The sequence below is a fragment of the Haliotis cracherodii genome, unplaced genomic scaffold (genome assembly GCF_022045235.1).
Source record: "Haliotis cracherodii isolate W230 unplaced genomic scaffold, xgHalCrac1.p SCAF_21, whole genome shotgun sequence".
Classification (NCBI taxonomy): Eukaryota; Metazoa; Mollusca; class Gastropoda; order Lepetellida; family Haliotidae; genus Haliotis; species Haliotis cracherodii.
Window position 1 is genome coordinate 8,138,965 of NW_027266277.1, and position 26,239 is coordinate 8,165,203.

Here is a 26,239-nt window from a genome sequence, read left to right on the forward strand (position 1 = left end):
GGTAAAAAACATAACTTTGCATTAAATCTTCTTCAATGTCACAGGAACTTTTGTTCAGTATATATTTTATAATGATATGCCATACAAGGTGAAAAATAAAAATATGCCCAAAACATGCTATTTAGTCTATCGGTTTTCATAGACTGAAACATGTAAACTTGTCACAGTAAGAAATGTGAAGTTTCAATATGACTGCCATGTTTTCGATTGGATCTGTAAGCAACTTTTAGTAGAGACACTGCTTGGATCATCCATGCAAAGTTACAGAAAGTCTATCTGTGATGGAACGATGGATGACACACCTTCATTACCACTGTCCAATAGAGTAAGTAGAACAGACTACTCATAACCAAAAGTAAAGGATTGGCAGAGTTTAATTCACCACAAATACATATAAACAGTTACACAATAATCAAAAAACAAGTGTTGTGTGTAAAATTCATTGTTCATGATCCAAATAGTCCAACAGTTAATGAAACACTGATCTGGTAACGTTTCGACATATAATAAAAACAAATCCACTGAATTTGTGGCAGGCCAATGTGTACACAGGGACCGTGAATACAATATAAAGCAATATCAGCTGTAACTGTAGGAATATCACTGCTCCAAGTAGTGAGCAGAGCCCTGCATTCACAACCTTCCTTACACACCTGGGAATCCTCCTGAACAAAGAGTGCAAATGACAAACCAGTTCCATTCCAATGTCAACACCTGTGCCAGTCCCTCCAGACATGTTGTGACATTTACGTATTTCAGATGAATAAAAGTCCACCATTGATAAATTTTTGGTTCTGAGCATAAAATTCTTTCATAGATTATCGTAATATGTCAGTTTTATTCACAATCTTAAAACAACATTTACTTGATGTTCAAGTTAACAGTTAACCTTAGCTGTGGCCTTGTGCCCCTGTCAGATGGAGCTGCACACATGAACATGTCTAAAGGATTTACTGGAAGTCAACATAACTGTACAGGGCTAACTGTGGGGCAAATGTCAGTCTGATCTTCGATGACCATGTGAAACACAGGAATAATTCAACATCAGAAACATACAGACCATAATCACCATTACAAGGAGGCAGCAGAATATCACTGGCCTCAAATGTTCATGCATATACACAAAATAAATGCATATAAATATGTTCACACCAGTGTCGTAAATACCTTGAAATAACATCATTGCCAAAAAACACCTGAATACCCCTGAAATCAACCTGCAAACCTGATTTCAATATTTTTCTACACTGCCCTCTTGCTACACTGCCATAGCTACAATGGAATTTAAGGAACGGCATGAAAGTACTAGGATAGTTGCTTGAAGATTCCCTGGCAACAAGAACATTGCTAAGTTATGCTGGTGACATCTGCTTCTCTCGTGTTCCTCTCATCATGCATGAGCTGCAGTAGTCTTGTTGTAGGACAGGAGCATTTTCTTCATCTCTCCAATTGCCTGACCTGGATTCAGACCCTGGAAACAGAGAAAAACAATGCTCTGTTGCTGGCCTGAATTTTTCTGGAATATTAACAACATTACATTAATGATAATAATCAACGGGTAAACAATACTATGCAAATAAATAACTGGTTTTGACATAATAAAGTATCATGAATATTTCATAACCATATGCAACTGCAGGGTAAAAAATTCAAGATAATTTTACAATGATACACGCGGTTCGGGACATGTTCTGTTTTAAGGAACGGCCATGCCTAGTTGCGACTTCATTGTTGAAGACTATTAGTCTCTACATACAGGTTAATCCACCCTCGAAGAGGGACTCAGTCTGGGAAACGCAAGGTTAACATTTCAGATTTATTAAGTATATAGAAAAAAAAAATATAGTGAGAATCATTTGTACATAATATTTTATCTGCGCTTGGGCTGTGACAAGATCAAAGGGCCGAACTTGTGCGATGTCACGAAGGTAGGGAGAGTCAAAAACTGTCTGACTTCCAGAAGCACCCTTCCATGATGGCAGAGAGGGTGCAATTAGTGTGTAAGGCCATGGCAGAAGTAACCGCTCGGGTCTCGTGTGGGTTGGATGTTGCGGTTGGAGGCAGCCCAGCAAAAGTATGTATACACTCGAAGGATGTTGGAGCGAAGACTAAAAGAGCATAGTGGGGGAAATCTCCGAGACGGAAGTGGAAGAGTCTCATCTGTGATTTTCTGCATTGATGAGATGCAGTGAAATAAATATGATGCGCTTGAACGGGAGATAGGGAGAGAGATCTTCCTGGTCATCCGATCCCAAAAGCATGAGCGGGGAAATAGTAAACAACCTATCAGGCTTGCCGGGAAGTTGATTCTTTGCTAGAAAATCCCAACAAAGACCTAGGAACACTCTTCCCCTTCTGGATCATCCAGGGCATGTATCACTAACGCGAGGTGCTGTAGCCAGGGCCAGTAGAAATGCGGTCTTCAGCATGATCGTCTTGTAGTTCCTATCCACATGTAGCTCGTAATCACTGGAAGTCAAGTGTTGTAGTATCAAGTTCACATCCCACGCAAGGGTTCGAAATCTTGAAGATTGATCCACTAGCTGGTAGGAGCGGATGAGTGATTGGAGTTCTGCCTCATTGGAGACTTTAGCACTGGAAGTAGCAGCGATGATGGAGTTAATCGCTGCTTAGTAGGTTGCTAGAGTTGGGCCATAGCTAATGTGTTGATCGCAGGTGGTGTAAGTACTCAGCGATCTGTTGCAGTGAAGCTGAGGTAGGAGAAGACATGTCATGAGCAAATAGTCTTCGCTACTCGCTTGGAGTAGCCTTTTGCGATAATGACTTTCAGCAAATGCGCCAGATGGAGCGTTGTAAGGGCCAGATGGAGCCACTGATAGTGCGGCAGTAGTAGAATGTCTTCCCAAAGCGGTAGATGATGGAATTGTGTGTTGGCTAGCCTCAGCAAGTTGGTAAAACATTCGCATGTTGGCCAAAAGGGCGCGACCAAAGTCAGAGACAGGTGACTGGTGGCTTCTACCTGTAGGCCCCAGGGAAGAACGCCTGTCGGAGGAAATACATATGCATTGAGGCCCTTCTAAGAGATTGACAACGCATAGTGATCCTAAGCCTGTGTGTCAGGGATGGGCGACACGAATCAGGATAGCTGGAAACGGGGAACAAACAGATCTGTCCGTAATAATTGGCAGATCCATTGGAAGATCGTCAGGTGCAGGGACCACTCCATTGGCGATGGTCTGTCAGGTTGGGACAGGGTGTCTGCTATTACACTGGAGACCCTGGAGTTGGAAGAACTTGAGAGCAATAGATAGGAATGACACTGACTTGGATCCCATTCGGTTCATGTACCACACAACCGCAGTGTCGTTGGACTGTATCATTACTGCTAAAATGATCGCCTTGAACTCAAGATTGTTGATGTCTAGGCAACAGTCCTTGGTGGACCAGTGTCCTGCTATCTGAAGATCGTGAAAATGCGATTGCATAAGAGTAATAACAAGGATACTCGCACTTACTGTATTTTCCATGTTGATGTTGGTAATCCATAACCAGTGACTGATATCTAACATAGGTCGAGTGTCCAAACAGCTGATAAACAGTCGCCTTGAATTATGTGAATAATCGTCTTGGGGAGCGTCGAACATGAGAGCAATGGGAACGATTGCATTCCAAGGAGGATCCTCTCAGGGGATCATGGGGACTATTATGAATGAGATCCCAAGTATAATTCTTGATGGTTACTTTGAAATCACTGTACGCGATCAGTAGTGGAGATAACGGTTTGTCAAGAGCTGCTTTAGCTGCAGCAACGGCTTTTGGGTTACCTGTTATGCCTACATGACTTGATAACCAGCTAAAGACGACGTCACATTGGCCAGAAGAAAGATCATTATATATAGTTCTAAAATGTCTAGGATAATAGGGTGATATGATGATGAGACACTTTTTAAGTGCCTGAAGGCATGACAGTGAATCAGAGAAGAGGATAAAATTTTTAGATTGGTTTTGATGTTTGATATAGGTCAAAGATGTTAAGATAGCTTTGGCCTCAGCAGCAAAAATTAAACTATTATCTGGAATTCTTGAGGAGACAGTTCTGGATCAAATGATGGTGGCACTTGCAACTTTGCCATAATCCTTGGACCTGTCTGTAAAAATGGATGTGTGAGAATTATATGTTTATCGTCATTGGTAATATGATTGTTGATATACCAAAGGATTAGTTTCTGAATATTTAAGCTGTGTTAGAGTGAGGTCTACCTCTGGCTTCACCATCTGCCAGGGAGAAGACAGAAGTCGTGAAGATGATATAATATTAAGATCTATTTTAGCTGCAGTGATGTGTGGTTGAATTCTTATTCCAAGTGGTGGAATCAAGTTGGACAGATTTTGAAACAGGTTTTCATATTGAGGCGGAAAACGCAACTGTATGCTGGATTTGATTTATTTGAATGCAATTTAGTAATGTATTGCAGTGAAAGTTTAATGTGGCGCTGTTCGAGTGAAGGTTCATCAGCATCCACATACAAACTGTCCACGGGAATTTGGCCTCCTCTACTACCTTGATAGGAGTACCATCTAAAAATAAATCTGAACCCTTATACTGTTTGTATTATGCGGTTTGAAAACAGTTTGTTTTGGATTTAGAACATTTGAAGCCATTTTAGTTCGCCCAGTTTTTAATTTTGTTAAGCCAGAGCTGTAGGGGTCTTTCTATTGTATTCATATTCTTACCATGACAAGAAATGTTGAAATCATCCACAAAAAAGTGAACCGTCAACGCTATTGTTTAATACTTTATAGAGACTATTAATTTTGATGCTGAAAAGTGTGACTGATAGTATGCTGCCTTGGGGGACGCCCTGATCTTGATCGAAATGATCAGACAGGGTAGAGTCCACTCGTACTTGAAATTGTCTGTTGTTTAAAAACTGAGATATGAACTGAAGTAATCTGACGCTCAAATTCATGAAAATCTTTTAAAGTAATGTTTCCACTATGTATCATATGCCTTCTCTAGATAAAAAAAGATTGATACAATATGTTGTTTGTTGACAATGGAATTTTTAATAAATGATTCTAAATGCACCAAATGGTCAATGGTACTTTTGGGGGGGCGAAAGCACACTGGATGTCACTCGGGAGGTTATTGCTCTCCAAGTACCAGATTAATTATACTTTGATGATGAGGAATGGTTTGCCAAAGTGTCACCAAGTTTGTTGGCAATTTCAGATTTAGTGGTTAAATGTGTATTACCATCTTTCAGACGGTGAACTCCACATTTGGATCCTCTGCCCTTAATTTTATTAATCATGTTCCACACCTTGGACATGGGTTTGCGTGAATTGATTTTTGAGACATAGTTCTTCCAGTACTGACGTTTATTCTGTTTAAAGGCACATCTCGCTTTGGCGCCCGTGATTTTAACATTATTCAAGATGTGGACAGTGTGATGTCGGCGGAAATACTGCTCAGCTTTCTACCTATTTTATCTAGCGTGTTTATAATTATTATCGAACAATGGTTTACGCATATGAGGGTTTGCAGAGGACTTAGGACAGCTTTTGTCTCCAATATCATTTAATGTATCAGAAAAAAAGTTGTATAGGACCAGGAACATTCCTGAAACTGTCATTCCAGAACATTGTGTTTGGAATAAAGACCAATTAGCCTTTGTAAAGTTCCACCTTGTTGAAGGTGGTTCGTCAGACGGATTAATAGTTGTAAGTATTGTTGGAAAATGGTCACTTCCACAAAGGTTGACCGACCATTTGAATTAATTTAAAATATTTGAATCTGTCAATGACTGGTCAAGGGCAGAGTATGTGCCAGTGGCAGGATGAAGATGTGTATTATTAGGTACCATCATTGAAGATGCATAAATCAATATTTGAGATAAAATCTTCAAGGACTTTTCCCTTATTATTTGTATCAGTACTCCCCCATAGGAGATTATGACCGTTTAAATCGCCCATGATGATACAGGGCTTCAAGAAATGATGGTAAAAAGTCTGAAGATCTGATTGACGGATAGTTGAGGAAGGTGGAAGATACAGTAAACACAGTGTAAACACTATGTTAAAGTAACACGGACAGCAACAGCTTGTAGAGTAGTGTTGAGTGGAACGGGGCTATGGATTATGCTCTGCTTCACCAGGATAGAGGAACTGCCTGTGGCTTTATCACCAGGAGGGGAAAACAAGAGGTAAGAACTGTACTGACGGATATCAAATAGATCTGTGGTTTTTAGATATGTTTCTTGTAGACAAAGAGCAGACGGTTTAAAATCTTGGATTAAAAGATGTAGTTCATTAAAATTCTTAAGACCTCTGCAATTCCATTGTATAATGTGCTTCCACAGGTGAAATGTCACGTGAACATGAGGAAGACTTTGTCGTACTCCTATCTGTTTCATGTGGAGACAAAGGAATTATGGACCTCTACTGGGACCTCTTAAGGAGCGGTGGCCTTTTGTGTTATCAGGTGTTGTTGTTACTGCTTCTTTTTCAATAATTTCCTTTCCCTGTTTGTAAGTTTAGCAATTTCTGGTTCTGGTTCAGGTGTTGGATTAGGAGTCTGAGACTCAACATTATTTACAGTTTTTTTGTATTGGAGGAGTCACTGATGAAGGTGAGTAAGTATGTTTTTACGCCGCTTTTAGCAATATTCCAGCAATATCACGGCGGGGGACACCAGAAATGGGCTTCACACATTCTACCCGTGTTGGGAATTGAACCTGGGTCTTCGGCGTGACGAGTCAACGCTTTAACCACTAGGCTACCCCACCGCCCTGAAGCAGTAGGAAGTGGCTGGACAGACTTGACCCATGTCAGATCAATCTGGCAGTCTATAGAGGCAGTGGTTACAGGATTTGGATGGCAGGACTTGGATCCATGTCCAAACATTTGGCAAGTGTAGCAGCGGAGTGGAGTGGGGATATTCACCTCCACTCTGATGCTACAATAACCAGCTTTGATCGATAGAGGGATAGACGTTCGGGCGAAAGTGAAGAGGTAGGTGTTAGTCTGTACAACCACACGAACCTTCTTTAAGGTGAATCGTTTGACAGCTGTGATTGACTGTTGGTCAAGTTCCTTGGCAATTTCATCTTCAGACATGCCGGACAGATAGCGAGCTCTGTCACGGACAATGCCACTGCACGAGTTCAGTGTCTTGTGCACTGAGACAGCGACCTTAATATTGACAAACTCTTTCAGATTAAGAAGATTGAGAAGATTGACATATTGCTGTCTCCTTGCACATTCTACAAGGAGAGGAGAGCCTGAACGAAGCTTGGTGACATTTTTAATCTCTCCGCAGATACCAGAGATACCTTTGGAGATTGCAAATGGATTCAATTTTATGGGTTCTTTGTCCAAAGCTGTAATTATCAAGGCCAATAGAAGGAGTGGCGTAGTAGTTTCATCAGATTTGATGAGTCTTTTAGAACAAGGGTGTTGGGAAGCCATGTCGAAAGGAAAATAATTCTGCACCCCTTTTCCCCACCCACATCGAGTGTCAACAAGGACAGTCTTATGCTGCAGCGGATTGCCAAGCTGCAAAGACCGAAGATAAAGGGGAGGTATACTCCAGCAAATTTGATGCGAAAAGCTATAGCTATCTACCAAATTAAGGGTCAGGCTGGTTCGGCCCATGACAATTAATTGGAGCCATACAGAATTTGGAGGTCAGCATTACCAGATTGGCCCATGAGCCACCGCCTTCTGGGCATAGGGCTCTAAGCATGTTTATAGATTCATATACATTTACAATAGACATTAAGAATAAATATATTTTTATATATCAAAAAGTTGTGCAAAATATTGTATGACATGACCAGCCGATTGATAGAATCGGGCCCATTCTACCGCCCGTCTAGGCAAAGTAAGGGTTGAAGTGGTGTGTTGGACTAAGGAGTACTATTGCCGGCTCTGTAGCCCTCAACCACTAGACTCCCTTCCTCTGCCAACACAGGGTTGCAGCCCACGGCAATTCGCAAACTTTGACCAACCATTGAAACGAATAACAAGAAGACAATATCAGCCATGAGAAAGCAGCTTTCTCAAGCTTTCATTTCAGACTACGCTTGAAAACTATGTTGACAGAGTTCTCGATTAAAATTTTGAAAACTGAAGAAACGAACATTCCGGAATGTCTAATATATGGTTGGGATTGTATGGCAGTACTTCCCACGTACTGTGCAACGTCTCCTCCGTGCAAATGTTTATCCCACAGAAGTGACAGACAGACAATAAGTTTGACGGAATCAGTCGTACAGGCCGTACCTGTCGTTCGGAATATCCTGTTTTAACGTTTCCGAGGTTGCATGATTAGAAAACACATCCCGACTGTCACTTTCATGATCTGGTAAGCGACGCTTTGATTGGTTGGATGAAAGGTCATTCTGATGTGACCCATAATGGTATGTCCTCAGATCTTTGTTTAGCGACAACGAGAACTAAGATCTGATTTTAATGAGATTGAGCCCACTGCAAACAGGCTGCCCAAATCGGTTGCCTTTTACGACCAGCAATAGGGTGCTGAGGACACATTCTTGTTTATACTCCCCGGGTCCCAGGGCCACAACGGGGAAGAAGAAAGAAGATATGCATAGGATAAGTTTAGAAATGTAGATTAGAAGTGTACATGTTCACAGAAGAACTTCAGCTTTGTGAACCTTCAGGTTTTAGAGGATATGTTGAAAAGGAGGCGAACCTTTACATTAGAATGAGATGAGCAAACAATAGAAGTTCCTATTCAAATGCTTCCTGTCACTTACAGAAACAAATGACACCTTCATTTAACATTTGGTTATAACCATATATATATAAAAAATACACTCTGCAGCATGTGTTGTATCTGTGATAATCCATTTTTCTAAGGTTACACCACAGATGCTAAATATCCTCCTTCTCCCATCAGCATTCATTCTGGAGACTATCATTGTCTCATCTTCTTTCAATTATGCTACAGAAATACATTACGTCTCCAGGTACATGCAGCAGTTGGATGAACGGTGGCCAATACAAATGACATGTGATATTGAAAACCATGCACTTATGACGTAATATTTGTCATAGGCTCCAGTGCCAGTATCTATCAGTAACGAGCAGTGTGCATCATACACGCAGAGAAGCATGTTCCATCCTATTCCATGACATCTTCATTTAAGTCAAAAATAAAAATAAAATGATATTCTACGATGAAACCAGAGAGATATAAAACTATTTTGAATGACATGATCTTACAATACCCTCTATGGGGAACAATAATTTTACAATACTTCAACACCCATTGAGGGCACGCATTTTGTGAGAATACAAGTCATAATGTCAAAATTAATAATTGCAAAAAAATTGAACATAATTGTGGAGTCCCACTACTAAGTAAACATTTACTAAATTTCATTACATTCAGAACAAAAATGACCAAAAATCGATTTTTTGATAGGTTGCCATAGCCATGATAGCCGCCATATTGAATTTTTTTTTTGAAACCTCTTGAACAAATTCTGGTGACATTATTGTGGAGAATTTAGGAGCATGGTCAAATCAACATCATACTTTCAAATATCAAGAAAAATAGAACAAATATATGTTTAGCCCCACAACTAACCACACACACACACACCAAATTTCAGGAAATTTTTAAAAGTAAAATATGTGAGTAATAGCTACAACAAGGGTTTTCAATTTGGTGTTATGGTGGTTATATTGAAAATCGGTTGCAACCCTCCTGAACAATTGAGTGAGTGAGTATGGTTTTACGCCGCTTTTAGCAATATTCCAGCAATATCACGGCAGGTCCCTCTTGAACAAATTGTGGAATCACCAGTGATAGGAATAAGTATGTAAACTTTCAGTTTCTGAGGTGAAGATGATGGTGCCTGACACTAGGCAAACAGGTCATAAAATAAAAATACATGACAGGTGCAGGTAGCCTGTTAAAATTCCTGATGTACAATATACATGAAGGTGTTCAGGTGGAGCTTTGGTGGAGAACTATACCTTTGGGCAAGTTTTGGTGCAGTTCATAATAGTGTGGCATCTGTAAACAGAGAACTTGTCCTCCATCCGGGCCAGCCTTTCATCAGTGAAGTCATCACGAGAATCAATCATCCACCTGCACAACAAAGTTAACTAATCATACTCCATCTCTAAGATTTGCATTAACAATAATAAAGCCATATCTGACATTCCTTCATAAATGGAATAACTTTGTGACATGTCCATTTGCTAATGCAAACACTTTTCACCAATGCTTTTAACGAAAGCAATTTGATAGGAATTTAATTCAAATAAGTTTTGACCTAAACCATAAGTGATCTTGACATTAATGCAGACTGAATTGGACTATGGATTTTAGGGGCAAGACAATATTTAAGACAAGAGTGCTCTAAGAGCACAACATCCCCCGCATGAATTTTTTTAACAAGGTTATATTTTCTTTGTATTTTATGAAATAACAACAGTAGATGGCACTGCATTTGAAACAAATTGTGCAGATCATTTTGTTGGGAGTAATCCAGTCTGAACGCTAACGCCATAAGGATGTAGCTCACCCACAAAAGCCTTATACAAGGAAACTAACTATAGTTATAGTTATAGTTAGATATTGTGATATTCTCTGGAAACTGGAGGAGTAGATTTCATGAAGCTCCATAAAACAGGGGCAGTAATTCTGTCAAAATTAGTCGCAATGAACTGGGACCGCGATATCATCAACATGTCGACATCTTGTGTGTAGAGTGTCAGGGATATTCTCTGGAAACTGTAGGAGGAGTTGATTTCACAAGCTTAGTACCCTCTCTCACAATTAGGTAAATGAAGCTCCGTAAAACAGGGGCAGTTAATCTGTCAAAATTAGTCGAAATGAAACGGAACTGCAATATGCGTATCATCAACATGTCGACATCTTGTGTGTAGAGTGTCAAGGATGTTCTCTAGAAACTGTAGGAGGAGTTGATTTCACAAGCTTAGTACCCTCTGTGGGACGGACAGACGGACAGACTGTGCCACGACATAATCCCCCTTCGGCCATACTGGCCCGGCGGGGGATAAAAAGCAAGGACTACAACACTGTTCTAGTAAAATCCTAAATATTTTTTATATTTGTATACTTATCCCGCATAACTTCTTAATGCATATTACTGCTTGTTCCTGACAGAGAAAAGAGCTGTGTGAAGGTCTTTGCTTGAAGAAGTTGCTCCAACTAGTTGAGAGGCCAGCCCATCACGCAGCTCCCATGTGACCAAAGGAGGTGACGCCACGGCTCCTCACATTACTCTAAAGTCCGAAACATCGGAAGGCATCGTGGGGAGGTAGATCTGTGATGGGCGTGTCCCTTTAGACGCAGTAATGCAGGATAAGTATACAAATATAAAAAATATCTTGGATTTTACTAGATTTTTTTCTTATCCTGCATTACTCCTTAATGCATCTTTATCGGACGAAACCGGAGGCGGGCATACCTTCAGATGTGGAGTTTCATCTTTTATTCCCAGACTCTGTTCCCTAGTCAATCCTTGGCTCTGTGGTCGGCTTCGGTTGACCACTCCATGTATGGGAACCTCCAATTCCCTCAGTCCATCCTCGGCTGTGTGGTCGGCATCCTGTGACCACTCCTTGTATGGCAACCTCCAATTCCCTCAGTCCATCCTCGGCTGTGTGGTCGGCATCCTGTGACCACTCCATGTATGGGAAACTCTGTTTCCCTCAGCCTGTCTTCGGCTGTATGGTCGGCCTGGATGACCATTACATGGAAGGGAAGAGTCAGGTATGCGTTGTGTCCTGGTACTGCACAGCCTGACAATAACGCTTCGTTAGGTCGAGAATGGGGCACCGAGCCGTATGCAAATGAGGCATGAACCTTCTAGTCCAGGGCTCACGTCAGAGGGGGTCGAAAGGCCGGCTCTGGACTTGGAGGTGTAGTCAATGACGTGCAGTAGTGGTGACCTGCTGGGCCACTACTAACGGACCAAAGCTGTGCGTGCCTTGCACATCCTCCAATGCGACATCTCGCAGGTAGTGTCTGGCGAAGACCATGTTGGATCGCCAAAAACATCCCTCCATGATGGCGGGTAGAGAGTAGTTGCTGTATAGCGCCATGGTGGAGGCGACCGCCCAGATCTCTTGCGGGTTGTTGGAGCCTGGAGGAGGATAATACATAGTCATGTTGCGGCTGACTTCCGCTCGCAAGGTCGCAGATGCCGGTATGAAGAGGCGTTGTTGTTGTCTACGGGGTTCCTTGGATCGTCGGATGTAGCAATGAAGCGCTAGGACGGAGTTGAGCGCCACAAGGTAGGTCATGATGGTACTGCGCTTTAGCTTACGCTTGTGATGCAAATGGTGCTTGAACTCGGCCAGGAATTGAGGCGATGCAGATGTGGGGTCTTGGTGCTTGCCCCTGCAAAAGCTCTAGATGGATTGCCACTTGTCAGAGGGTGGATCAGCAGGTTTGGCCAATCTGTGAGTGGCAGTGGGTTGGCGTCGGACAGCTCTCTGAGGTCAACGAACCAAGCCCTTGCTGGCCACCAGGGCGTAGATCAAGGTTCCGTGTTGACCTGATCTTCTGGACGACTTTGGGAAGGAGTACAGGTGGCAGAAAAGTGTGCCCTTTTAGTCCTTCCCAGGGGACACTGAAAGCATATACTGCCCAAGCCAGTGGATCCAGCACCGGAGATATGTAGGTCGGGATCTGGTAGTTCTGGCTGGTGGCGAATAGGTCTATGTTGGGGAGACCGTAGTCTCGACAAACAAGAGCGAAGACGTCTGGGTGAAGTTTCCACTCTGTGGCAGCCACTTTGCCTGGCCGAGATAGGGCATCAGCTAGGATGTTTCTGCAGCCCAGGATGTGGTGGACCTGGAACTGAATCCCCTGATGATCCACCAGGTGAAACAATCGGAACATCTGTTGAAGGAGCGAAGTCGACCGGTCTCTGGGTACAGAGATGAGATCGAGGTCTGTCTGGAAGAGGCCCCCGATGAACTGAAGGCGCTTGGAGGGTGTCAACTCTGACTTCCTGAGGTTGATCTTCCACCCCAGCTGGTGTAGGAGCCGGAGGGTGAAGTCCCTGTGGTGAAGTAGCGTGACAGGGTCCCGATAGTCCAGTAGGCAGTCGTCTATGTACGCCTCAAACTGGATGTCCCAGCGATTGAGGTTAATAGCTATTAACACGGCTTACCAAGCCGATAGCCACAGGGCCGAAGAAATTCCAAATGGGAGGACCACCCATTGATAATGAAGATGAAGCGGAGAAATTTCCGGTCGTCAGGATGTATAAGGACATGTAGGTAGGCGTCCTCGATGTCCAGGCTGATTAGCGCCTCCTGTGCCTGGATCCGGGATTGCAGTATCCTGAGATTGGTCATCCTGAAATAAGGTGGATGCGCCAGGTAGTGTTTGTTGAAAGCGGCAAGGTTGTGGATCATCCTGTGTTTGTCCGAGTCCTTCATGGGGACCAGGAAGACAGGTGAGTAGAAGCCTGGTGTTATGGCTGGGGCGTGTACAACCTCTATGGCTTTCTTGTCTAGCAGCGCCGTGATGTTCCGGCTCATTGGATAGGGTGGGTATGTGTCCACTATGGGTGACGACATAAGTGGCGGGTCGTATATAAGCGTCAGCTTGTACCCGTGTCGGATGATGTTGGTGACATATGGGTCCCCCAGGATCTCCCAATTCTGCCAGAAGTGACTCAGTCTCCCACAGGCCAGAGTGAGGGACAGTTTGGAGAAATCATCATCCAACGCCAATATTAAATCTGTGAGCATGGGATCTTGTGGAATGGATGTAGGGGAAGACCAGATTGATTCCGTTATTTCAACTTTCGGAACCAGGGAGGGAGTGACTGAGACCAACCGGTCTGCACCCAATCCGGCACTTGGTTAAGTCCAAAGTACATGTCTGACTCCAAGGACTGCCAACTGAGCTCGTTGAAGAGTCCGAATGATAGTCCTATAATCGTTGAAGTGGGGAAGTTGAAGAGTCCGAATGATAGTCCTATAATTGTTGAAGTGGGGAAGTTGAAGAGTCCGAATGATAGTCCTATAATTGTTGAAGTGGGGAAGTTGAAGAGTCCGAATGATAGTCCTATAATTGTTGAAGTGGGGAAGTTGAAGAGTCCGAATGATAGTCCTATAGTCGTTGAAGTGGGGAAGTGCTATAACGTCTGTTCAGTCTGAGGACTAGCAGTGATGTGATCCGGTCACGTGGTAGCTGGGGGAGGAAGGAAGCCACGTAACAAGTCGGTACAACAACTTCTGTAACCAGGACCTCTCACAGCTCGGTTTCCTAAGTAAAAAAACAGCAGTGGCATTAAGGTAGTAATGCAGGATAAGATAAAAAACATAAAGTTTGTTCGGTAATAGCCAGTTGATCGGTGATACCCAACACTGCTCTAAGTTATATCATTTGGTTTGTTTCTATCCTGAGGTCATATGTTTGATACTCAAACTCAATACTCACCACTGTTTGCAACACTTTACTCACTCTGCTGCATAACTATACCTAATATCAATCTAAATCCTAATATTCATGAAGGCCTAATGTCAGAAATTTTAAAGGTTTAAAAATTTAAGGCTTTACGTTTTATACCAAAAATACTTATGTTACTCAATTCCTCAAAAACTATATATAAATATATATTAATATTTCTGAACTGAACTGCTGAATTCATCAAAAACAATGTTTAAGATCACGCAACATGCATTTGCATATGATCAACAACTACCAATTTCTTTATATTGATATGGGTTGTTTTGAGCTTTATTTGAGCGTTGCACCTAGTTGCCATCTTGCCCTGGGGTCCTGAGATAGGTGTATGATGTACCTGTAAGCCTGCATGAGAACAGCAGGTCCCAGGTACTTGTCCGAGTTCCACCAGTAGCTGGGGCAGGAGGTGGAGCAGCATGCACACAGTATACACTCATACAGTCCATCCTGGAACACATGCCACCAGCTTCATGACAAACAGCATACGCAAGTGCTATCGGCGAAAAAGAGGAATTACCAAACGAAATAAAAGTTAAACTATCTACAATCATAAACCTCTGATGTCACACTACAGTAACAGAAGGTTCTTCAGAAACATTGGTAAACTTCCAAGGCAGGCAATATCAACAATGCCCGGGACGTTCCAGTGGAATGCCCAGGACCTGATGAATACATTTTAATTGTAATTCCTAGGTTTTACATTGTATGTCGATGTTTAGAGCCTTCAGCCATTGGGCATTTCCCTCGCTCACAGTTTTACATTTTTAACAAAACCTCGGAAGCATGTTTTATCCTATACATACCATTCCGGAAGCCAGGTAAATGTAACAACAATCATTAAGAGTAAGAACTCTTACTAAAAGTTTCATTGCTCCTGCAACACAAGGTTTACTTGTTGCTGCATGGAACACCCTACTTCTGCCACAAGCAACTCACCAGCTTAGCCCGGTCAGCCACACTCTGAAGATGCTGCTCCTTCCCCACATCTGCCTCTGTCTCATTCTTCTTCTGAAGGTACGGTTCAATGGAGCGATACTGGGCATAGAAGTTGCTCATGTCCTACGTACATAAACAACCTTATCAACCTTCAGGAACATTGACACAATCAAATAAAAGTTACAAGCAGTGACATATTGTCTTCCAGCTATAAACACCCTGGGTGGGGTTTTAGCACCGCTTTGAACAGTATTCCAGGTACATGTATATCATGGCGTAAACCCAAATGTAACCAGAGCAAGGCATATTACAGGTGATGTTTTGTTAGCAGATGCATCGTGTTGCTGGTTAAAGCTGTCCCCTAAGCAGGGCAGTAAATGATGATTCAGCCCCTGCTTCACCTATCTATAGTATCTGACAATAATTATGCTTTGAAACTGTTTTGTTAACCATCAGAACAATAGTCTAAGTAGTAAACATAAACACAAACAAAGATATAACATAAACGCCAGCATATTGAGGGCCAGTATATATGAGTCACATCAAACCTGACCACAGATGATGATATACATATCTGTTATACAAACAATTCATTGTTAGGAATAGTAGCAGGATGATAAACTTACAGGGACAAGATCCTTGATAACATACATGTGTGGCAGGGGATATATCTTGCAGGTTTTACTCAGGTTTGTGTCAGTCTTACTGGAAAATAGAAAGTCCAATTAATGACAATGACCATGTTGACAAGCATGAACAGAATCGTCTTGAGCAAAGTAAACATCCTACTACATGATGTCATCGGATTATCTGCATATCAGATTAATAATAAGTCAGCAAACACTTCCTACAATCAAGCATACTGTGCCATGCCAGTCAACAAACACAAAATGTCAACAATTGATATTCAAATAGTTTCTAAATAAATACCTCAGTAAAACCTAACGCTATAATTGTGAAAATTTGAACAAAGTATGACATCACAAGGAGAGACAGGTTAACATGGTAAATAGAGCCAAATATGCATTTTATTTTTTTTTCAGAGAATTTAAAACTTCTGAAGCATTGTGAAAGCAAGGTCACAACTTCAATATTTCTATTCATCAAATTATAAATACCATATTTGACATAATAAGTGCCCAGGGCGCTCTCAAAATTAGAAATAGGGGGCTCTTATTAGAATATTATTTTGGTGAAAAAAAACAGAGTTGAAAGATAAATTTTGTGGTTTATGCTGACAGCCTAAAATGTTTATGTACGACAGATATAGTTTCCCAGAATTATATTCCCAGAATTAAGGGTGCATATAACACGAGTGTGTATGATACGCAAATAAATAAGTCTTCTGTATATTGATCAATCAGAAGGGGTGCTAATTGGGATTGTTCACTAGCCAATATCTTAGCAAATGTTGCCGTGGGCGCTTATTAGAGCGGGGCACTTATTACGTGGAATACGGTATCGCAAACCAAAACATGGAACATGCATATGTTGAGTTCCAATAATTACAACATATTATATATCAAATGTATTTACATAAGCTTAGTAATGGCCATAAATAGCTTTTCCAATATGGCTACCACGGGTTGGATCAAATTCAGATGTCATCATTGCTTGGAACGAGTGTCATTTCTGAGGAATTTTTTTGTTTAAGATAGATGTTTTGCATTTTCCAAAATCATCGCTGGCAGCCACATTTGATTCCCAACCAACTTGGTTCACACAGTGTCTCTATTACCCATCACCAGTTTTAGAGAACAAGATCTTTGAATGATATGGTGGTCATATAGAAATTCCAATTTTGATGCATTGAACACATTTAAACACCCTTATAGTAATGAACATCCAAACAAAATCATGACATCAGTCTAAAATGTAAACATTTACAGACAACACAGGTATATCAAATTGTATCAAGAGTGTTGATATTTTTTATATTTATATACTTATCCTGCATTACTCCTTTATGCACTTACTGCTTGCCTTACAACAAAAAGAGACAGTGCCATGCAGTGCGAGGGCTGGTTCAATCTGATTTACAGAACAAACATGAGAATTGAGGATAAGTCCTTGTAGTTGTACACAAACTTGTATGAACGAAAGATAGCATGAGCTAAAATCTTTAAATACTGTGTTACCGAGGCAAAACTGATAAAAAGCTTCTTACTGGGCGCGTTGTAGAGAGTGCTGCGCGGGAAGGGAAAGGAAGAGTTCACTACATGCGTCAGGGGTTGGTTACCTGCTGGGCTACTACCAGAGGGCCCAAACTGTGAACGCCTTCAACGTCTTCAAGAGCCACATTGCGAAGATAATAACTTGCGAAAACTGTGTCAGACCTCCAAAGATATCCCTCCATGATTGCTCTAATAGAACCATTGATCTCGTGAGGCTTCTTTGCTCTGGGCTGATCAAGTTTAGCGATCTTGTAAGTCTGCAGGATGACTGCGTGTAACCATAGAGATATGGTATTGCACTAACTTTGGTCGTGGATGTATGGGATACCAGAATGAATAACTGTTTCCGCGAGCCACGCCCAGTCTTGGAGCTGCTGCTGAAAACTTGTAGTACGCGTACCGGGCACAAGAGGAGTTCACCCTCATCTTCAACCCCCACAATCACCGAGACTTTTAGCTTTACAAAAGGTTTTAAAATTATCCCCACTTGTCATCGTATAACCCTCTGTTTTTTTAGGTCATGATTTAGAGTTTAAGCGCAGGCTCTATCAACCATGGTCAGCTAGCGTTCTGTTCAATAACCAAGTCAAGGACACATATGCTAAGGTCTTCAATTACGCTCAGGATGAGACTGTGCTGATGGCATTGGAGCATGTGTCGCAGAGTTTCTCCCAGCGTGAAGGCAGGTCAAGCAGTTACCAAGACGCTTGTCCGTCAAGGAGCAGGAACAGGATTCCTTTTGTGGCAAAGGGCATGGCAGAAGCCTGCAGCGGTAGATGCATTTAGCATCCCCTGGGAAGGGCTAAGAGCGTACCTGTACCCCCACCTGTACTACTTCCTAGGATGATACAAAAGATCAAAGAAACAAAGAGCTTTGCTCTGATTTTGGTCGTGTCTTGGTCGTTTCTATGAACACAAATCTGGTATCTTGTACCTTAAGGGTAGTTGGCCTTGACGAGTCTGTCATCCTTTAGTGAAAGTAATATGAAGAGAACACATCACCCATTGCAGATAAAATTTTGAATTATATCCAAAGCAGAAGGTCCAAAATTTTCCAATTTGAAGAGCTCCGCTGAGACACGTCCTAGAAGCATTGAGATAGTAATGCAGCATAAGATAAAAAATATTTTGAATTTACCACATCAGGTGACACACATACCCAAAGCCCCACCTGGAGGATGATATGTGCCAAATTAATCCTATTAGTATTACAGAGAAAACATCTTCAGTTTTGACACCATAATTAATTACCTTGAGAGTAAATTTCACCTTCAAGTATGTCAAGAACTTTCCCAAGGGCTAGCCAGCATATAGGGGACCGGCCATTTGATATGACATGTATTTAGTCCTGTTGACCTACAGGAAAACTTACTTGATTTAGGCAGTAAAACATTTTTATCAGTCTATGACCTTGACTCTTAACATGTTAACGTGATATTCATTGTGCCAAATGATTTCCCTGGGTCACGAGGAGATATTCATGATATGATGTCCCTGACAAAGCAGAAAGAGTTTCAAATGTGAAATTCCACATTACTACTTGAAAAAAATCTGCAGAAAAGGTCATTTCAGTGAAAACATACCAAACCAATAACCTTCCCTCTGAGATAGACCTTAAAGGGAGTTCACTCACAACCTCTTTGCATCACAGCCCGAACCTAATGGATGACATCTACCAATTTTCATTGACATTCAGTAAATGATGAAGGAGTAAGCATATACTCCCAAACGTCATAATAAAGAAGTTGACATCAATAAATTCTCTTCCTTATTCAGTAAATGCTTCTTGAGTTATGCTTCTTTAGTTATTTTTTAAACTTTTATGACATTGGGGGTGGCCTTGACCCGTGACATGGCTGTCAATGTGTTAAAAACATTTCTAAAGGCTATAAAGGAGATATACCTGAAAGGATAGACCTGTGCAGCGGTGGCTGTCAAATTCAGACAAAACCATAACGCATACCCACTAACATGGGACTGCCAACAATACCAAAAAGACCCCACTACAAGAACATGTTAAGCAGAAGCACTTACATTATGCATGCGAGGGTGTTTGTGCCTTCAATGTTCATAGCACATGACCCACAGATACCTTCTCTACAGGATCTTCTGAATGTCAAGGTTGGATCCATCTCATTCTTTATCTTAATTAAAGCATCAAGAACCATTGGACCACATCTGAAAACAGACAACAACTATGATTACAAAGAAAAAGAATACATTTCAAACATTGTTTTCATGCTAATGTCATGAAATGAAAAATTGTAAAGACAACTGTGGACCTGCATATCCTCCAATTCCAGATTCCAGAGAACATGTTAGAATACTTTCAACTTTACCCTGTTTGTGAATATATACCTTGACCCAGCCTTTGTTACAATAGAGTAAAACAAATAGGTCAAACTATCTTGACATTTACATACACTATGAGCAAACTCATAACGCCGCTTTTAACAGTATTCCAGTTACATCACGGCGTGACAGCTTAATGTGGGAGGAAAATCCTAAGTGATGCAGATCTCAGACGTTTACCACTTTGGTGAAACCCACGAGCATGGGTACGGTGCTGACAAACCTAGAAACATACTCGGGGCGAACCGGGATTCTGCTACGTCACTAATGCTTCCGGTTCCCATGAGATTGCGCAGTGCGATCGAGCGGCAGTGCGCCATGTGCTTTGAGTGATGGTAGGACTGACGTGGTCGGTCACAGCACAAATTTGTGATTTTCGTTAGTCACGAGGTGGCTAAGTGTCGTAATTGTTGACTATAGTTGCACTACGTGTTAGTGTGACGCCTTTTATTAACTTTTCACTATCGACGCTGTCGATTTTAGTGAGTGAAACGTACACGTGAGTGTACACCTGTTGAACACAGTAACCTGTATTCGAATCATGACCTCTAACGCATCACAGCAAAAGAGACACTGCGAGGCTGTACCTGGCGGTAAACATGCAGACAAAACTAAATCAGGGCCCAAATCACACCCCAAAGAGACACTGCGAGGCAGTGACTCGCTTGAAACCAGCTCTAAACATCTTTTTTCGGGCGAGGTGACTGCAGAACAACCACGAGGTGGCGCTGATACCAATATGGCAGCGCCTGATCAACAAAACTTGCGTAGCGAGTTTTTTGAGTTTGGTAAACTGATTGCTGATTCGATCTCAGACATCAAATCATCAATCACTGCAGGGTTTGACGAACTAAAGCAGTCAGATACTGACAAGCCATACTATGAGTATGAAGATGGCACTGAGAGTGACGCCTCTTACATGCATTACGAAGATGAGTACGTCGATGGGGATGAAGAACCCCTAAAGACGAATGCGTGTGAAAACAAGACTGACGACAAGATTGAGAGATTGTTAAATACCTGTGAAGTGGACCGTCAGAGTACACCCTCCACAAGTCATGGTGATAAATTTCTTGTCACAATTCATGACCAGATCAAAACTAAAGAAAAAACTGGTGATAGAATTAATCAAGAACTGGCTGACATCATTAATGAACTTATGTTTAAATCAACAAGACCTGATGATGATGATGTTAAATCCAAACTGGACAGCATTGTAAGACCTGATAACTGTCCTTCACTCGTTGCCACGCGAGTTGACGAACTTATTTGGAGTCTAATGAGACCTCACTCACAGAGCATGGACAAAAAATTCCAAAAATGCCAGTTAATGATTGTCAAGACTGTGTCTTTATTGGCAGTTATCACTGACAAGATATACAACATGAAGAAAAATCTTGATAAGGGGTCTGGGCCCAACATTGTGAATGATTCTTTGGGAGAAGTGGTCAAGGATCTCATAGACACCATCCAGATGGCCAGTCTGGCGAACTTCGAGCTCCATATGAGACGGCGTGAACACATAAGGCCAGATGTGCATGCAAACTATATGCCCCTTTTTTCTGTTACTGTGCCAGTCAACAGTTTTCTTTTTGGTGGTGAAGCCACAAAAAAGTTGGAGGACATTGAAAAGTCTTGCAAAGCTGCTAACAAGGCTAGACCCAGGGACTACAACACATTCACAAGGGGTCCGAGTAGATTTCCATATAAAGGTCGCTATCCCGGACGAGCACGACACAGGCCATACAGGAGTGGACCATATCAGCCTTTTTTAGCCAAAAGAGGTGGATACGCAGCCTTCAGGGGCAACAAGAGACTGATGAAGCACGGCCAGAGCCAGTAGCACAGTCTAGTGAAACCCCGACAGCTGCAAACACACAGGTAATCATGAGACATAATTCAGAAAATATTGATGTTGCACTTCTTCCTCACTCTGATTTCTACGCGGGTAGAATACAACACTTTATTCATAAATGGTCAGAAATTACATCAGACAGCGCTGTGTTAGATACAGTTACTGGTTGCCATATTGATTTTATCGGTGACCAATGTACCCCAGAAATTCCTGATGCAAGGAAAACTAGATTATCTAGAGGTGAAGAAGTTCATGTCGACAAGGAAATTACAAAATTGATAGAAAGCGGAGTTTTAGTGGAAACTGATCATTGTGAGGGGGAATGTGTTTCATCAATATTCACTAGAACTAAGAAAGATGGCACTTATAGGATGATTTTGAATTTAAAAGAATTCAACAAAAACATCCCATATGAGCACTTCAAAATGGACACTTTAGGGTCTGCAGTCCGATTAATGACCCCAGGTTGTTACATGGCTAGTATTGACCTTAAAGACGCCTACTATTCTGTGCCCATTGTCCAAAAACACAGAAAATATCTTCGCTTTCAATGGAAACATAGACTGTATGAGTACACATGTTTACCAAATGGGCTTGCTTGTGCCCCTAAAAAGTTTACTAAATTGCTCAAACCAGTCTTTGCTACTCTAAGACAATATGGTTGTTTAGTTGTGCCATATCTTGATGACTGTTACCTCCAGGGTGACTCGCCTGTCGAATGTTCACAGAATGTAAAGACAATTGCTCTCATGTTGCAAGATCTAGGCTTTATCATTCATGCCGATAAATCCCAATTTAGCCCCTCTCAAGAAATTGAATTTCTGGGATTCCTTCTAAATTCTGTTGACATGACAGTAACCTTACCAGCAGAAAAAGCAATTAAAGCTGCTAATGCATGTCAATCTTTATCATGCAAAACTAAAGAAACAATCCTTGAAGTGGCTCATGTTCTTGGACTGTTAGTGAGCAGTTTCCCAGGGGTACAATTTGGTCCGCTGCATTATCGGAACTTAGAAAATGCAAAGATAGATGCACTGAGAAAGTCAAAAGGGAATTATTCCGACATTATGCTCATTACCACAATGATGATATCAGATTTGGAATGGTGGGTACATAATGTCAAAACAGCAAACAAACCAATCATCATACCTGACCCAGTTTGTGATTTGTACTTGGATGCATCAATGGAAGGATGGGGTAGTCACATTGGTTGTAAGAGAGCTAACGGTAGATGGTCTGTGGATGAACAGAGGTGTCATATAAATGAATTGGAAATTTTGGCCTCTTTCTTTGCTTTGCAGGCCCTATGTAGTGACAAACTCAATTGTCACATCCACCTCTTTATAGACAATTCTACGGCAATCGCCTACATCAATGCAATGGGCGGAAGTAAATCTAGATCATGTGACAGGACTGTCAGAAAACTTTGGCAATGGTGTGTTGATAGGCACATATGGGTCACTGCAAGCCATATACCTGGGTCAAAAAACATCATAGCAGATTCAGAATCAAGGATTTTCGATGACAAAACGGAATGGATGCTCAACAAACAGGTCTTTGAAACGTTAACTCAGCACTGGAATAAACCTGAAATAGACTTGTTTGCGTCAAGGCTGAATAAACAGTTAGATGTATATGCATCTTGGAAGCCTGATCCATCAGCTAGGTATGTCGATGCTTTCAGTGTTTCATGGCATAACTTATACGCATACATTTTTCCACCTTTCAGTGTGATCAGCCAGTGTTTGCAGAAACTTCAGAAGGAGGGGGGGGAGGCGATAATGGTACTCCCGAACTGGCCCACTCAGACATGGTACAGCGTAGCGATGAGCATGGTTGTGGATTATCCCCAAGTGCTACCATGGCGGATGGATCTCCTCAGCCTTCCTCACAATGGAGCTCTACATCCACTGAGGAAAAAGCTCCAACTTCTAGCCTGTCGCTTGTCAGGAAAGCGCTGGAGAAGCGTGGCGTTCCGAGAGAGATTAGCGACTCATCCTCAAATCATGGAGGGAATCTACACAAAGACAGTACACAGTCCATGTGCACAGATGGGAAATTTTCTGTAATAAAAGGGGTGCTGATCCCCTTCAGGTGTCTGTAGAGAGACTTTTAGGTTTTCTTAGCGAGCTGTATAAACAAGGACTAAGCTATAGCTCATTGAATACAGCGAGATCGGCTGTGTCAGCTTTGATTTCTATTAGTTGTGATGTTAATGTTGGTTCTGATGCTTTGATCTGCAGATTTTTGCGCGGAGTTTTTAATGAGAGACCAACTAGGTCTAGATACAGCTCAGTTTGGGATGTGTCTCTTGTTTTTAAGTATTTACAGTCCAGGGGAGACAACTCAACTCTAACATTGAAAGAACTTACTCTAAAACTTACTGCACTGTTGGCTCTGGCTACAGCCAACCGACTCCAGTCACTTCAGACATTGCAGATTAGCAATATGAAAGTTTCAGATTCCAAGATTGTTTTTGTGCTTGATCTGCTTAAACAGAGAAATCCATTACGAAAATCTCACTTTGTTGAGCTAGAAAAATTTGAAACTGATCATGTGTTATGTGTTTATCAAGCTCTGTCCTTGTACTTGGTCAAAACTGCAGAGTTTAGAGGAAGTGAAACCCAGCTGCTCATTAGTTTCCAGAGACCCCATAAGAAAGTAACAAGATCCACAATAGCAAGATGGATTAGGACTGTTCTTGAAGAAGCGGGTATTGACATTTCTGTGTTTGCAGCTCATAGTACGAGAGCTGCAGCCACATCGGCAGCTAAGAAAGCAAATGTGCCAATGAATGACATTTTAAAAACTGCAGGCTGGGCTTCAGCTGCAACTTTTGTTAGACACTACAATGTACCAATAGAAACACTGCCGAACGACACAAGTAGTATGTACAAGACAATTGTGTCAACATCGGCAGGTGAATAGAATTACTACTGTTGGGAGTTTTGTGCAAACAACCTGCTGGTTGTGATAAGCAGTTTTTAGTTTGTGCCATGTTGGCTTGAATACCAGTTTCAACTTTCGTTGGGTTGTCATGCTTATGCATACATGTTTCCCAATTTTGTGCAAATCTTGTTGAATTTGCTGAAACTCAAAAAATAAATATACTGAACTTTGACCTTGTATTTTATTTCTTGAGATAGGACTTGTGCCACCAAGTGGCTTTAAAATCTCATGGGAACCGGAAGCATTAGTGACGTAGCAGAATTAAACAATTAAACGAGACTTACCTGTAAGGTGAAGTTTGATTGGGGTTCTGCTACGTCACTGGAATGCTGGAGGTTTACATGCCCTCCGCATCCCTCCCTCGTACTTGTAGTGGCACTTGGTGTCACAAGCATACTTTGAATCCTGCCGCTCGATCGCACTGCGCAATCTCATGTAAACCTCCAGCATTCCAGTGACGTAGCAGAACCCCAATCAAACTTCACCTTACAGGTAAGTCTCGTTTAATTGTTTAATTCTAACCCACAATCAGAGGTTTCTGGCGTGCCCAAGGGACCCAACTCTGCCAATTGCGGCACCTTAGACGACTGAGCGCCCTTGCCCCTCTTCATGGACTGTACAAACAAGTACACTGAGATGTTGTACTTACTGATTCAAGTCCACTTCATAGGTCTGAACACGGGGTTTGTCACCAGTCTTGTCAGGGTCCTGCAACACAAAAGCAGTGTGTGACTTGTCTAATTAACTTAAGGCACGCCAGATCCACTTCACTGACTGATCATGTCTTAGTAACTTGCAGTTCATCTTCACATACCATTACATTTTGAACAAAGATTTGTTGGGTGTTGAGGGGATGTTGGGTGTGGAAATTCAAATTCATGTGAAATTATTACTATCCTGTTATGGCAGCTTGGTTTTACCTTGACTTACAAAACTTTAATTTAAAGGGTCCTGTAAAGTAATGAAATGGTGTTGCTTACTGTACATTTTGATCATTACTTTAGAGCTTGGAATATTTCAATGAACTTGTTGACGGGTCATGATTGATGGATGAAATGACAGTCACTGACAACTGCTCATGATGCGCTGGAGTACAAGGAATATCATCAAGGACATATTACTGTACTTGCAGGTGCCATTTTGTGGTGCGTAAGCCATCTTTATCACAGACAGGGTGGCCAAATACCTGGCACACTGACGATTTACAGTTGGCAGTGCCAAGTATGGCATAATGGAGAAAATATTTACATTTTCACATCTAATTTTCGCTACTTATTAGAGTTTGGTGTAACAGTTATTACAGAAAACATTTAGTATCTATCGATATTTTTTGCTTAGTGTGCCACTGTGATCGATACTTGTAACGAGAAGTTGAAAAACATGACCCATCGAAGCATCGGTGTATCATCTAACCACTACTCAGGGACCAGTGTCCAAATTAAAAACTTCACATTTTTAAAAGTAATCCCATATATGATATACAACGGACAAATGTATCAGAGAAGGTAATTTTTAATCATT

The 26,239-nt window shown here is 41.7% G+C and overlaps 2 protein-coding genes across 2 annotated transcripts in view; one reads left to right on the forward strand and one right to left on the reverse strand.

The window, feature by feature from the left end:
- Nucleotides 1-356: 356 nt before the first annotated feature.
- LOC139470734 (succinate dehydrogenase [ubiquinone] iron-sulfur subunit, mitochondrial-like) overlaps nt 357-26,239 on the reverse strand; it is a 35,793-nt gene continuing 9,910 nt past the window's right edge. Inside the window, exons 3-9 of the mRNA XM_071253007.1 lie at nt 25,368-25,426; nt 19,597-19,740; nt 16,015-16,093; nt 15,389-15,511; nt 14,790-14,899; nt 9,970-10,084; nt 357-1,471 (exon numbers count right to left, since the gene is read on the reverse strand). Of these exons, the coding sequence (XP_071109108.1) occupies nt 1,391-1,471; nt 9,970-10,084; nt 14,790-14,899; nt 15,389-15,511; nt 16,015-16,093; nt 19,597-19,740; nt 25,368-25,426 (711 nt within the window). The 3' untranslated portion in view covers nt 357-1,390. The remainder of the gene's footprint in view (nt 1,472-9,969; nt 10,085-14,789; nt 14,900-15,388; nt 15,512-16,014; nt 16,094-19,596; nt 19,741-25,367; nt 25,427-26,239) is intronic.
- LOC139470722 (uncharacterized) lies at nt 20,834-23,563 on the forward strand. Its single transcript, XM_071252985.1, has 2 exons — nt 20,834-21,795; nt 23,499-23,563. Exon 1 carries the CDS (start codon nt 20,834-20,836, stop codon nt 21,755-21,757), a length of 924 nt encoding a protein of 307 aa, XP_071109086.1. The 3' UTR covers nt 21,758-21,795; nt 23,499-23,563.

Excerpts from the sequence above, each read along its gene's own strand:
- LOC139470722 (XM_071252985.1), top strand. The coding sequence starts at position 20,834 with ATGCATTACGAAGATGAGTACGTCGATGGGGATGAAGAACCCCTAAAG.